We start from the raw sequence: 15,563 nt of genomic DNA, 5'->3' as shown, positions 1-15,563 counted from the left end.
ATAAGAACAGAAATATCGATACTGATACTGGTATTGAAATTTTAAAAAACTTAAAATTAGCGGAAATATAAAAATCGGGAATGTGTTTGTCTTGTAAGCTACTTTTAAGGGTTTCGACTACGCATAATAATACTATAGTATAAAGATACTTCTATCTTCTGTACTAGACTTTCTATGGTTTGTGATTTAAAAACCTTAAAAAAGATGTGTTGAGGTTCCTGTGTCCTCGAATCCTATAACTGTCCTTATTCGATAACGTCAGAAGCGAGAAGTTGCGTGACGTCAAAAATGATTGTGGTATACGTGGAAATAAAATAAAATAAAACAACATATCCATAAAATGATACTCGTAATCAACTCCATACATTTGCAAAAATATCCGGACGCCTTTCTCTTACTTCAGCAATCAATAAATAACCGTAAAAGTAATGTAACAAAAATCATCAGAAAAGATAGGTTTAAAACATTAGTTGTATGTTACACTAATTTTCATGGAGCAAAAATATAAGATATTTTGAAAATCTACTGAGCAAAAAACTAAAAAAAAATATCGAAACAAAATGGTACTAAAATAGGTATAGGAATATTGAAAGAAAATAACAATAAAAAAATATCCGGTGTTGAAAAGTAAATATCGATATATCGATATTATATCAGTAGTATCATAACATACCTATTTGGAAGAAAATAAATCTCATAAAGTTATAATTTCTTCCGATATTTCGGAAAATTACCGCGGTATTTTCGGAATCGTGACTTTTCCGTATAATTGCATACATTCACTATTATGGGAAAGTTGTATTTCAGGAGATTGTCTGGTTTAAATTTTCAAGATTGTGATTTTTCGGAATGTGATCTTATTTCTCCCATTTCTTAAATTTCGAGATTACGCATGTTCCAGATTTTTACGAGATGTTTTCTATTGATTTTCTAATACCTTAATATCAGGCAGTTTCCGGTGTGTGTTGACAATAATGACAATACTATCTTACTATGTGTCACTGTTCATTAGCGAACTGCCGATAATAGTCGCGCGCGATATAATACGTTTTATATCAATAGGAGAAAGGGGGAAGGCTTAAAAATGTTACATTACATCCGAGGGAAGACTTTGTCCGAAGGAGAGAAGGAGCGTTGAGGCACTCTGTATAATTAATCGCGAAGAAGGTGGAACGACGAGTTTGCGCGATAGTAGAAACAACATTTATTGTCATACATATATACACGAATGCCACAACTCTCGTTAGACATAGATACTGCCTGGCTCCTAGAGAACGAACGAATCCATTTCAGTCGGCTTTGGTACATGGACCCTTCTTGATTTATTCTAATCGATGTATAACCTACGCTTACCGATTAATCGCGCGATAATTACACGAACAAATCAAAACTCGAGACTTTCGCGAACTCGTGTTCTCCGCGACTTGTCTGTCTCACTAGAAAATGTACAAATATTGTGTTGCGTGCGTATATGTGTGTGCGTGTGTGTATTTGTATGTGTGTGTGTGTATGTACGTTGCCTCCCGCTGCAACCGAAATCGCGCGTCGCCACATTTTTTTTCACCGGCAGTAATCCAATGAAAAATTGAGTTTCGCCAAACAAGCGTAGTTCCCGTGAATAATACGTACTGGTTAATCATGACAATTGCGAGTGCGCACTTTTAACGACGTAATCTACTTCCGGTATATACGCGGCTACATTTATTGTCATAAAAATGTTTCGTTTATTTACAGCGAAGTACCGAAGCTCTCTCGATATGTGTTTCGCGCTTCCTTCGTCATACGTTCTCGTAGACAAATCTAGACAAAAATACAGGGAAGGGAAGCATTATTTCGATACAAGAGAGAATCGTGAACGTAAATTCATCCATGTGCATGCATGTACCTGTCGGCGAACGAGATCATGCTGAGAACAGTCTAATTTCGCGATTCCCGGAACGATTCTCGCACTTCTCACACGGAAAACCTCCGTCGGCTGTCTCAATCGCTACGAGCTAAGATCACCAGGACCGCCAGGGCGAGACCGACGCAACGCAGTCGCGAGTCGTGCGATGATCTAACGCCGTTCTGACCGCCCGACTGCGTGGGCGCCGAGTGTGCCGGCGCCGGTGCCGGCGCCGGAAACACGGACATCCTCGATTTGTTCGTGACGTTCGACGGCGAGGACACGTTTCTCCTGGACATCGGCGTCGTGTGGCCGACGTTCTTCAACTCCGAGTCCGGCTTATCCACCACGTACGAATACTTCTTCCCTTTCTTCTCCGTTTGCTTTCGCCAGGTGTGCTTCTCGATCACCTCCGTATTGCTTGTGGAGGTCACCGTGGGTCGCGGCAAGTGCAGCTCTGTAAGTTCAATTTCGCGGGTACGGAAACGATTCGGGTTATTATCTAGTAATGTAGAATGGGCCGGAGGGAGGGGCGGGCGCGATTCGTAATTCGTACGGTTCATTTTAATCGATTCAGGACGTGCTACATTTAGTAACTATATTTAATATCTATGTTTGTGCACAGTATATTCAATAACTCGAATATTTCGAGAATCGATTAATATTTTCCAGTGGTGAAGTTTTAACCAAGATTTCAGGTTCTATACTTTGATACATATCATGACCCACTTCTGATTTTTTATTATCATGATATACTTGCGATTTTCGAATTTTAGGATCACGTTCGCTTATTTTTTAGTCATTCAGTAAAATTCGAAAATTTTTTCTTTGTTCATTGTCATCGTTGGAAAAAGATGAGAATTTAATCGAGAATAGAATAAAAGTACTAGTAATATTCAAAATAAGAAATCCTCAAATCCATCATTTTCTGACTTCAAACTACAACTAATTGAAATATCGAGAAAATATTGAGAAACATAGTTCGCAGCGAAAATCTGTAATTAACAGACCTCGGATTATCTAATTCTTTACGTTTGATACCTAGACACTTTTCTTCTCATATTGAAAAAGATGAAAATCATCCGACAGGTAAAAAAATGCATTGTTTGTACTACTAGAGCAAAAAAAATAGCGAACAAAAGGTCTAGATTCAAATACAAAGAATATAATGACGAGCGCTATATTATTGATTGTTTTGAGGTTTATCATTCAAAAACTAATTTTTAGCACAATAAAATCATTTCGAGTAAAAACTTTTCTTTAAAAAAACCTCGTCCTAAAAGGGTTAAGGAAGTTGTAAGATAAAATGAGTTTGATAAGAATTCGATGGAACTTGCACTATGTAGAGAAACACGGGAATATTTGATCCCCTCTTTTAATTTTGTTGAATATTTCAAAAATGAATAGAAAATCAAATAATATATCACAGTAATTTTGCGTGGATACTAAATTTAAAAATGACCCCTTTGACGCGTTACTGAAAAGACGATGCTGAATCTTATAACCTCCTTAAATAGATCTCCACAACAGATGGATATATAACCTTTCGCTCTAAGTAATAAAATATAATGCAATTTTTGACTGAAGGCGTTTCTCGCGTTGCTAAATGTTATAATAACGTTTAAATCTTAGGAATTGCGGCGTCTGATAGTGCTGGGAACGCTTTTTGCTAGAAATTACGTTAAAATTGAATATTTAGAACAAAAGAATAAAGATTTACTATTAGGTTTACATCTATTGTAGATTTAGAATAAGGAGTAAAAAGCGCGCCTTATAAGTTATAGGTCGGTTCTCGCTGTTGAAGCCTTTGCGCGCAGCGCAGCTTCGCATCGTGTTTACGAATTTCGCGAAAAATCGGGCGTTGCTTCACTTTCCGACGAGTGAATTCGACGAGGTGATGAATTCGCGATTACTTCTGCCGCATATGAGAGATTCGTGGTGTGTTATCGGTCGTTACCGTACCTTGTAGCCTTATGGTGCCATCCGCTCTACCGTAAGCGTTCTCGGCAGTACACGTGTAGGTACCGAAGTCAGATCGGTCGAGACGTCTGACGGTGAGATTCAACTGATACGCATAGTCGTTGATCGTTACTTCCGATATATCGTGCTTCTCGTCCTCCAGCAGTTTGACTCCTGAAGTGGATATCTTCGGAAATCATTCTATCGCGAGACTACTTTGCCTGTCTATCGATGCGTACAGGATTTACTATAAGTATGGAAACAGTGGAATATCTTAAAAACGAAGCAATTGAAGCAAAAACGGTTCGGACAAAAGTTGTTAAGGTTTGGAGTGGGAGATAAATTGGTGGCTTTAATTTCATTGTGTAGTCAATAATTCAAGGTTAGTTTCAAAATCAACTTCATTTTCCTAAGTAGAACCATATAGTTTTTTTTTTTAACATAAATCGATTCCTCTGTTTATTCTGTGTATAAAAGTAGCCAGGGTAAAATCATCGAAAAATGAATACTTTTCGAGATATTTTATTTTATATTCTGATATTTTCAGTGCAAAAATTTTAAGATTGCGTTCGATTATTTTATAGCCACCTAGTAAAATCCGAAAATTTTTCCTTTGTTCTTTGCTCATCGTTGGAGATAAGAATTTGATTGAGAATAAAATAAATGTAGCAGTAGCATTCAAAGTAAGAAATCTTCTAAATCCATCTTTCGACTTCAAACCATGACTAATTAAAAATATCATTTTTAAAAAGTATTGAAAAGCATGATTCGAAGTGAAAATCTGTAATTAATATTCGATTTTCTAATACTTTACGTTTGACAGCTAGACACTTTCCTTTTCATGTTGAAAAAGATGAAAGTCATCCAAGAGGTAAAAAAAAATGCATTGTTTGTGCTACTGAAGCGAAAAAAACAGCGAACGAAAAACCTATATTTGAATGCAAATAATGAAATGTCTCATAAAGTATTCAACTTGCGGTAACATCGCGTTAACACTTTTGTACGTAGACAGGTTGAATCAATCGCTGTAAATAATATTCGTTTGAAATATTTGGTATCAATTGTTTCGTTCTTTCAACATATCATACATACAGATATTCCACTGTTCCTATACTTTTGACAAACCTATTATATTTAGAAAGGTCAATTCATTTTTTGCTCTTAATTTTTCATCAAATGACCTTTTTTATGAAGCAGAGGAAGGCGACATTGTATCGGGAGAATGGCTCTCGCTATATTTAGAGAACTGAAAAATGTAATTTTTTGAAGGTGAAAAGAGAAACTCGTATTTTCGTCTTTTAAAGTAATAATTCAGCGAAAAAACAATAGAGCATTCCATTTGTAATTCTATCATCCCGGCATTTCGTCTAATTCGATCCACAATGAGGAATGCATCAGACGATATTTGCGCATCGACGTTGCTCACCATTATTTCGATGCCACGTATTCAGAGCCTTCGGCGAGGACTCCACGTAGCACTGAAGGAGGACGTCGCTGTCTACCGGCGCTGCGACCAGCTGGTTCGAGACCTTAATAAGCGGCTGGACTTTAACGAGAAAGACGCAATTAGAGTCGTACGAGCCGCTCTATTCGCCAGCACGTGGCACGCGTGTACACTTACAACGGACATTGACGTAATATCTCTTGCTGACCGACGGCGGCACGCCGTTCGACGCGATGCAGAGATAAGAGCCCATCTCCTGCCGCAGGATATCCCGCAGATGAAGCTGTTCGCCCTCGTACGTTCTCACTGTTTCAATATGTCCGACATGATGAAAGACCACGAAAAACTCACCTGCTTTGACGGGCTTTCAGGCGTACGTTCGCGCGCGCGCATTTCCGACGTGACGGTTTGACGTAATGAAAATTCGATAAAAAGAAAAGAAAGAGCAATCCCGCTCTCTCCAATTAAACGAGAAACTATCACCGGGAATTAAATGAGAAGGAAGTTTCGCTAACTGCGTCCGAGACGCCATCGAGACTCACTTTGCGAAGAAACCCTTCATGTTCGAACTCCAAGCTATAGCTTGGAGAAGCTACCGCGATATCCCGACGACATTCTCCCCGTGGGAAACTTTTCGTCTCGGATTTAAACGAAGCATCCTGCGAAGTGTCTTCCCCACCGGAATGCTTATGTATTACCGCGCCTCTTTGCGAAAAATTGTGTTCCACCGTGAGCTCTCGTGCGTTCGAGATAGAGAAAATGCAGGTAATGTGGAATAGTCGGGTAATATGGAATATTACGATTTCTAGCCTATTAATTTAACGCTATTGTATAGTGTCCCTCTAAGAGGAAAACCTCTCTTGCCACAGTTCTTTTGTATTTTTATTCGTATTCGTATTTCGTAATTGATTTGTATTTGGTATCGTTATGTTCCTAAAACTTGTGTGTGTACATGAATAACACAAGTATATAATTATTTTACATTTAGCTTTATAACTATAAGTTATAAAGAAAAGAGTCAGAAATATTTGGCGTTGCAACTTAGTGAAAACTAACTTCGGTTATTTTTAATAATTTTTGATTTATCTTAAAAAATCTCAGGATAGTCGACCTCCAAAATACTCGCAATTTCTCCATTTCCCAATATCTCGCAGATGTTACATACGAGAAGATCAAAGTCCGCCTTATCCCCCGGTACTACACGGGACGCGATAACGGTCATTAGAGGAAACAATGTAAAGCCGAAAATTCCGATACCACGGGACGAAGACGGCGGCAGAGTCGCTGGCGGGATGGAGATACCGCCCCGGCGCACGCTCTCGCGACGCAGTGTACACACTGAATATTGCAATCGGGTACGCGAGTCGATAGGGTGGGCGAAGAGGAAATATATGTAAAGTCAACATCCATCACTCACAGTCAGGAAGGCTAATCGGATGGTTGCTTTTCCGCGGGACACGGGGCGAACCATATGGCTGCCGTTGCCGCTGCCGGCTCGCCCCCGAAGCCGACGACGACGACGAGGTGCGTTCTAAAAGCGACCCGCGAACGTAAAAAATATTTCATCTGCAGAGTCGCGTGGCCACCAGTGGTCGCCGCGACATCGCCGCGATTACACGGAGAAAATTATTTTTCCAAAGCAGCAGAAATTGTTAGTTACTACGGCGACAGCAAAAAGATTGTTTATACGGAAAAAACAATTTTGCTGTTGCAGCGAAACGTCGTTGCCAAACAAAATTACGTTGCTTTCCATATATCCAACAAGTGGTAATCAATATTCTTAATAAATCTTTTTGCGGTCCGAACGAATTTTTTTGCTGTCCCCGTAGTAACTAACAATTCACTGTGCCAGCAAAATATTTTACTCCGTACAGAGTCCGTATGAGGGCAGCGTTCCGATATTTACAACTGGTACTAAAAATCTATAATATACATAACATAAACTATAATATACATAACATTAATTATAATATACATAACATAAACTATAATATATATAACATAAATTACAATATACATAACATAAACTATAGATATTTAGTACTGACAGTGATCTTCGAAACGCAACCAATAAGAGTTTGGACACTATGTCTAATTTCTAATTGGCTCTGCCATGTTTGAGTAAGCTTCCGGTTGGGGTAATATTAACACATTTTGCCTATTTTATTTTTTTTGCGTATCTTTGTTTTTTCTGAGGTTAAACTTGAAAATTTTTTTTTTATTTTCGCTCGAAAATCGCTCCAAACTTCAATCACATTCAAAAGTTACTTTCCAGCAAGAGACAAAAGTCGACACAAGTTTAGTTACATCATATATTATCCATTTCTTTATCAAACGCGAAATAAAGATATGATGACAACAAATAATGATATAATTAGACTTATGTCGACTTGTGTCTTTTGCTGGAAAACAAAGTTATCAACTAAGGGACAACATAAGTAATGATTTGCCATCTACGAAGTCTACAATGTGTGTTAAAAGAAAATTGAGTTTGTGTGTTTCATATTATTAATTATTAATTTATTTTGGCTTACATCTATTTTAATATTTTAATATTATTTGAACATTTCGTGTATTATGGCTGTGAACTTTTGGTTTTTGATCCAAACATGGCAGTCGCAACGACGGTGCCCATACTCTTATTACAGGGACTCTAGTTGCGATTCGACTCGCGGTTACAATCCGCGATTTAACCATGACCGTTATCCTTTTTCACACACGTTGCCTCACGCGCCTCGTAATCGTTAATCAGTCGTTATCCGGCGGTAAGGTCGCTTAATTCCATTTATTTTCGAGGTAGAAGCACATTTCAACGTTAATGGCGCGCCTCGCCAACCGGGATATGATGGAATTTTAATCCATCATTTTTAAAGCCGCGACAGGAGCGGTTCGTCACCGCTCGTCCTTTCATCCAAAAACGTAAACCGTTACCGTTAATTAACAACTAATCAAATTGAAACGTGAGATCTCTCATTATCATACGCGAAATATCCTTCGGATTTTCTTTTTATGTAAAAATGCGTTTCCCTGTCAACGTCAATTATTTCGCGTCCGGTTCATATATTATGCATATATATTGTAAAACATGTATCGTTCCCTTTTCGGATTTCCGACGAAGCGAGAATACGACGAGACATGAAAGATTTCTTCTTCACTCTACATTCGATCCGATACTTTTATCCCTCTCTCTCCCTCTCTCCGTTTTTTCTTCTCTTCGAATATTTTGCCTTTTACTTTTTTATATCCTTCTGCTTCCTCTCCATACTTTATTCAATTTTCCCGGAGAGATCTCCCTGTGTTCGACGAAATCTACGTCGAGGCAGATTATTTATGTTAACGCCATGTACGTACTTCGCTTGACACCGTGCTCGTTCCTCAGCGTGATGTTCCTGCCGTCCTCCCGTCGCCAAATCACTACCGGTGCCGGTGTGCCGGTGGCGAGACACCGCAGTCGCAGGTCACCGTTCTCTCTTGTGGTCAGCTGGTCCGCCGTGTCGTCCAGATCCATGATATCGGGCGGTATCACGACCTTCATGTGACCGGTCTGCGCGCAAGGTACGCAATCGTTAGGAAGCGATCCGTAGGAGAACCATCCTCGACCGTGTATTTCCGCCGGGATACTTGAATCAAGCTCGATATATTATTGGATTTTCGTCCGAGTTTAGCAAACTGATGCTCCGACGTTCATTTAACATCCGCGACGGGAAGAAGCTACACGAACGGATATCCAGTGGATTCTTTTCGCCCGAAGATTTCCAAATTTACCCAAATTTCTATAATACATATCGTGGTGCTTCGGATGGTTTTTCTTCGCCATTCATCATGTTTATTAATTTTTCCCGAAAAATTCGTAATAATCGCGAGGTGTGGCTAAAAGAACGTACGACGACTGGTTTGGCAGCAAAAGTTTCCTTACCGCGGATTTTCGAAGGATTTCAATAACACTTTCTTGAGAAAACGTATTAGGTGCTGGCAAAAGTTTGTAAGGTCACAAATAGATGGTTGAAGCAATGAATTATAATTGTTTTTCTTTTAGTCGCCTTTTAATTTTTAAATTGGCCATATTAGTTCAGAATTGATGGTTAATAATTCATAGGTTCAAGCAGAATGTCACATTTAATGCGAATGAAGGTGAAATCAGATAAATTCAATTTTCGCCACGGCATACTTTTAATCGATATCTAACTTTTAATCGAATATATTTTAATCCGATGAAACTGCTGCACCACTTAAAAGACTGATTTGTGAGATCTGCACTAAAAAGAAAAAATTACTATGTTCAAATAAATATTTGCTAAGGAATATTGGAGTAGTTCATTTACTTAATCCAAATAAAATAAATTGCTACAATATTCCTTAGTAAATATGTATTTGAACATAGTAATTTTTTTTCAGTGTGCGGAGAGAATATTATGTCCGCTGCTGTCTGTGAGAAGTGGTTTAAAAGATTTAGAAATAGCGATTACGATGTGAACGACAAGCCACGTTCTGGTCGTCCAAACGAAGTGGAGAACAACGAATTGGAAGCATTGTTCAACGAAAATTCGGTTCAAACATTAAAAGAGCTAACAGGACAGCTTGAAGTTGATGAATCAATATTTCTCGCCATTTGAAAGCAATGAAAAATACCCAGAAAGAAGGAGGATGGCTTACCCATGAATTCTTTGCGAACGCGATTGCCAACTGGCTCACCGTCTCTCTCTCATTGTTTGCCAAGCATAAAAAAGAAGTTTCTTGTGGCGAATAGTTTTATTGGTGACGGCTTTGATACCATACGAACGCTTTTGCAAGCACGTAATAATATATAAACTCGAAGATATAAAAAAAAACATTCAACTTTCTCGGCTCTTTCTCTCCTTCGCGAGGGCACGACCCGACGAGCAAAATACCAGGGAGAATTTTTTAAAATTTCTTTTCTCATTCTACTTGATAAACGAGGTTATTGTCGCAAGTGAATCGCGTGTGCCGCGACACGCGTGTTTTTCCAGTTGCCACTGAATGTTCTCCACTCTGCGCGGATATACGTGCGTTCGTGCACGCGCGTACACATTGCATTCATGCGGCATTCGCGTTACACAGGGAGAGGAAGAGGAAGGCGCGGAACGACATCGTCCCTATTCGGCGAGAGGGACGTGATGGAGGGCGATGACTGTCGCTTTAATGTTCAGCGGCTCTACTGACCTGACTCCTCATAGGATCCGTATTAACTTGACACATGTACGTGCCGGAGTCGTTCGGTTGAACGTTAGTCACGTGCAGCTTCCATGTGTTATGGCCGTTGTGAGTGACGGACAAACGCGGATTGTGCGCCACCATGTGAGTGTGAATAGCCAAAATCGCCCTCGAATCCGACTTTATCCAGGCGACCTGCGCGTGACGTAACAAAAGTGCTCATTGTGCCCGTACTGACAGATATGACCCGCGGCCAAATATAGAAGGAACGTTTTAGAAATTACGCAGAGACCGTCGATATATTAAAATCTAACGCTAAATATCCATCGGCCTATTCATGAAATTCCGGGATTCCCCGCGTAATGAACGTCTTCTCGTGGTGAATTTGTTGTTTTCCGATTAATGTTCCGACGACGTGTTGCACGTAGTGGGCGCGACATGACGGCCGGACGCTGCGAACGCGGAGTCGCCGCATTTCGCGAAATTCTGCGGCATAGTTTCACGAAAAAATTTTCAGAACACCCGCAATTTTTTATAAACGCTTCGCCCGCGCGCACGCGACGGGTATTAAAACAATTTTAGTATATATCACTCTAGAGCGATTACAATATTTGTAAAACGTACATTTAATTTGGACCGCGCGATATGCATTGTCAAATAATATTTTCCTCCTTTAATATTTACATAGCATTTCCATAAATACGCGCACGTGCGCGCGAGTGCGGTAACCAAAGGTCGATAAATCGATTGTTCATAAAGCGCAATCAGCGCACCGATTAAATCGACGGGAATTTTATTTTGGATACAATTACCGCGAAAGTTAATTATTGAACCGCGGAGATGACGACGATGGTATCAAGACAATCATATGTGTATGTATGCGTGCGTGCGTCGAAAACGAAGCTATTTTCCCAGCCTCGCCGTAATCCGTTAATCGCGACCGCGACAATAGCTTCTCGCGAGATCGCGACAAAGGGCGCCGTAAAGATAAGTAACGCGCCGCGGCTTACGCGGAACGCGCAGAGAAGGGAATTTCTGGCTTTTTCCGCGAGAAGGGGCTTGCATTCTGTTCACGAGGGCGCGGCAGGGAGATCGAGCCCCGCGCGCCAAGAGAGCGCGAACTCTTCATTAACGCCGGAGCTGGCGGTGCTTAAAAAGCGTCGCGAGGGCCTCGCGAAAGGCGCTTATCGGCATTCATACCGGGGCGCAACGCGCTCTCTCGCGGAGCTGCACTCTCAAATTCCGCTCGGGTTTACACCGGAGCCACCCTACCGCGTCCCTTCGCGCCCTCGCAACACACATACATACACATCTCCTACCCATCGCCCGCCCGGGTCGACAGCTCGATCTGTCATATTTCAGACGGCGGTGCGAGCTATTGAGCGGATGAAAGGGCTTTTAAACCGCGAACAAAAGACCCTTGCGAAGTCTCGATCGGCAACGGAATTTAAGGCGCGCATAAATACGCGGGAAAAAGATAATAAGCGGAACAGAGAGAGAGAGAGGGAGAGAGAGAATCGCGATCTACCTGTTGGAAATAGCGCTTTCATGCGGCGATGATGCTCTCCTCGGCCGCGTTTCCTCGTGGCCGTATGATCCTTCGCATGCCAAGCAATTGGCGGATGTCCTTACGGATATCCGATATATCTGATGCACACGATCTACAGTGGCATCGTATCTCGAGGTATTACATTTACGACGGTATTAGGTGGCATTTAGCTACTATATTTAGTACTTGGGTTTACATGTACACGTGCAGCATTCAGTATTTAGATGCATTTCTCTCTCTCTCTCTCTCTCGCAAGCCGGGTCCGCCTTCATTGGCGCATGTTTACTTGGCGCGTATCTATCTTGTATATTCAGAACGGTCGTTTCCGAAATGAGAGATCCGTTAAAATCCGCTTTTAATGAGAAAATATATCTATGGAAAAGCACGTATCTTCGAAATGGATCGTACTTTTTTAAGAGCAGGTCTCGCAATCCCCTGGTATAATTGTCTGAAATATTTCCGGTCGAAAGGGAGAGGCGTAGACATGTTTTCGCGATCTCCGCGATAAAATTCAGTGTAGAATGTACCGAATATTTCGGGAGCGACGTCGCCGCCGAGACAGCCGTATTTTGAACTTTTCAATTAATTTCAAATGAACTTCACCAACGTAACGCCATTCGAATCTAATTGGAGACTTGAATTTACGTGGAGAGTGAAGTAGCACTGGTGGCTTTAGATACGGCTGTACTGCTTGCTCGTTACGTGGGACTGCAGCAAAGGGTTAAATTTCCGAGATTAGACGTTACCGGATGCACGGGACACGGTTACATGTAATACGACGAGTTCGGGCTGCCAAATTAAACAGTTTTCGATGTATATTTGAAAGCCGGCTGTCGCTCTCTTTTTCACATTTACACGGCGAAATCTGTTTTACATCCCACCTCCTTCTCTCTCTCTCTCTTTCTCTCTTGATCGCGATCGAATCGCGCGTAGAACAACACAGAGAATAAAATATATCCGTGTTGCAGAAAAATAGATATTATGTAGAAAAACACACACGTCGGACTGATTAAACAAAACGAAGTGCGAAAAATAATATTTTGCGCCAACAATGTATCCAAACGAGGAGTGACGGGAAGCGGAACGGCGGGAGAGTAAATCGTTATCGCGCATTATTTATAGGAAACTAGACTATTAAAAAGTCACGACTTCGCGCAGCTACACCGATTACAAATGACGGCGAGTGCCGTGTGTGTAAAATCTGTACGAATAAATGCATGGAAACGACATACAAAATCATAAGACTCCATATGTCGCTATTCGGATCCGGATATGTTTCCACCATTTTTACGTACGCGTGATGTTCGCATCTCACACGGATTCACGTATAAATAAGACAAGCTACCGTTACAGAAGTGCCGGGGGCGCAAATGAAAAAAGAGAGGAAAGAAATTATTTTCTTCTTTTCTTTCGAAATATCCTAATTCGGACTAATTATTATTTACAAACACGGTGACGAGAAACGAAGGATCTTATTCACGGTTGATAATAGCATAATCAGACATATTCTTGGCGCCAACTTGGACGCTTAATCACCCTCTTACTGAGATGCGTAAGGCGCATATAAACGGTGTCGCAAAGTCAGCACGATGGAGTCGTTGCGAGAGGAGGAGCAAAAATCAGGGCTATTCACGACGCTATATTAGCTGATTTATGTCCTTTCTTCAGTCATTTCTTTTCTTTTTTCAAGGAGAGAAAGGGAGTGAGAGAGACACAGCCCTCTGGCACACCCGCGAGCGACAAGACGGTGAAAACACGCTCCAATGGCGTTAGAAACGCGATAGAAACGATTGTCGCGATCTGAGCGCGCAATCAAACTTGGACTTCTTCTTGAAAGTGAATTACTCGCCAGTCCTGTCCCGGGCTTCCTCGGACCTCGGTACGCAGCTGCAACCTATCTTTTTCCAGACACACATACACATACACACACATACATACATACACGTGTTCAAATATACGTGCGCTCACGCGAAAGCGTAGCGGCTACAGATACACGAAAACCGAATGTCTCCGAGTTGAAATCACAACCGATGCTCGTGGGGCAAGATTGCACCGGAAAACACGCGACCCACCGATTCGACAAATTAATTTCGTGAGATCCGGTGACATTCGGTAGTACAAAGATACACAATAAAAAATAAAACGTCAACTTTAACATTTTTCGTATGTCTCAGAAAGCGTATTCTAAATTTTGTGCTAAAATAACATATTCGTGTGTTACTTCTTAACACACTGAAAATGTTAATTTGACATAAAAACACGTTTTATTCTACATTTATATGTATTGTTTAAATTTAAAGTATGATGTTAAAATTTAAAGTATGATGTTAAAATAACGCAATAAAATTTAAAATATGAAGTTAAAAATACGCGAAGGAGTAGTTAAAGTAACTTGTAAAAAATGTTGCTGGAACACATTATCCGTATGTGAATAAAATCAATGTTATATTTTAATATAATTCTGAAGAATGCATTTCTTATACCATATTAACATAATATTAATTATTTTCAATTAAATTATTATTTTAACTTAAATTATTCGTAATATAAACATTTGGTTTTAGTCAATTTAATTACTTCATATATCAACATTTATGTTTATTTGAAGACTCACTTTAACTTATGTTAATGTTAAAATGGCTTTAAAAAAATATTTCCTGAAATAATTCTGTTAAAATAACTCGAGATAACATTTCATTTTTAAATGATACACAGAAAAATGTCAAATTATTAAATTGACATAAATTTAACACACGGAAACGTCATAAAAATAATGACATATGAGCTGTATGTTAATTTGACATTAAGATATTAATCAAAAGTCGGTAACATAAGAAAATGTTAACATTTTGACGAAAGATTTTTTTCTACATATGCGAATTATTTCCATGTATATTATTCTCCGTGTCCCGTAATCATATTTCGTACATACAACTTTCAGGATAATTACGCCAGGATAATTACGCTAAATTGTAATGACAGGTAATTCAGACATATGAGTTATTATTCGTCCAATTTCGCGGTGATTTTTCCCCGAGGGGAAATATCCGGACACCGACGGTGAGTTTTCAGCGTAATCGGCGATTGAAGTGAAAAGATCTCCTCATCAGAGGTTCAATCGTGTTTACTCGCAGGGCCAACGTGGGTCCATTTGGAGTCTGATCTCTGTGTATTTATAGTCACTGCACACGTGTAAGCACACCGCGGGTGAAGGAAAGAGCGCGGCAAGACCAAATCGGTTTAGTCGATAGGTAAGCGCTACGGTTCCCCGCCATCTCGGCAAGGTGCGTTCTACTCCTTCCGTCTCTCCGTCGCTGGAGAACGCACGGAGTACTCGATGGCTTCGCTTGATTTGCATTGTTTCGCTATGCAGATTCAAGAAAAAGATCTTGACGTTTGTGGTCCCGTTCGCGGCTCCTCTCTTAAGAGCTCCACAAGGATCGAGCGAAACAATAGATGGTATACACTTGAAATTCTTTTCAGGAGAATTTAAGTTATTTTTCTTATATATGTAAACTATCATTTTCCCATTATAATGCACATATTAATAATTG

At 40.2% G+C, this 15,563-nt stretch overlaps 1 protein-coding gene across 3 annotated transcripts in view; it reads right to left on the bottom strand.

Moving 5' to 3' along the window:
- Window positions 1-1,219: 1,219 nt before the first annotated feature.
- The window catches only part of LOC106742710 (lachesin-like), a 51,756-nt gene continuing 37,412 nt past the window's right edge, over window positions 1,220-15,563 (bottom strand). For 2 of the 3 annotated variants that reach the window (XM_014615907.1, XM_014615905.1), the window contains exons 4-9: window positions 10,470-10,655; window positions 8,640-8,832; window positions 5,466-5,594; window positions 5,271-5,390; window positions 3,848-4,018; window positions 1,220-2,342 (exon numbers count right to left, since the gene is read on the bottom strand). In XM_014615907.1, the coding sequence (XP_014471393.1) occupies window positions 1,981-2,342; window positions 3,848-4,018; window positions 5,271-5,390; window positions 5,466-5,594; window positions 8,640-8,832; window positions 10,470-10,655 (1,161 nt within the window). In that variant the 3' untranslated portion in view covers window positions 1,220-1,980. The remainder of the gene's footprint in view (window positions 2,343-3,847; window positions 4,019-5,270; window positions 5,391-5,465; window positions 5,595-8,639; window positions 8,833-10,469; window positions 10,656-15,563) is intronic. The other variant, XR_001374289.1, reaches the window with a different exon arrangement.

The sequence above is a fragment of the Dinoponera quadriceps genome, unplaced genomic scaffold, assembly GCF_001313825.1.
Source record: "Dinoponera quadriceps isolate SergipeBrazil2010 unplaced genomic scaffold, ASM131382v1 scaffold589, whole genome shotgun sequence".
In the NCBI taxonomy this organism is placed as follows: Eukaryota; Metazoa; Arthropoda; class Insecta; order Hymenoptera; family Formicidae; genus Dinoponera; species Dinoponera quadriceps.
Note: the sequence above shows the minus strand (reverse complement) of the source record. Positions and strands in the feature narration are given on the sequence as shown.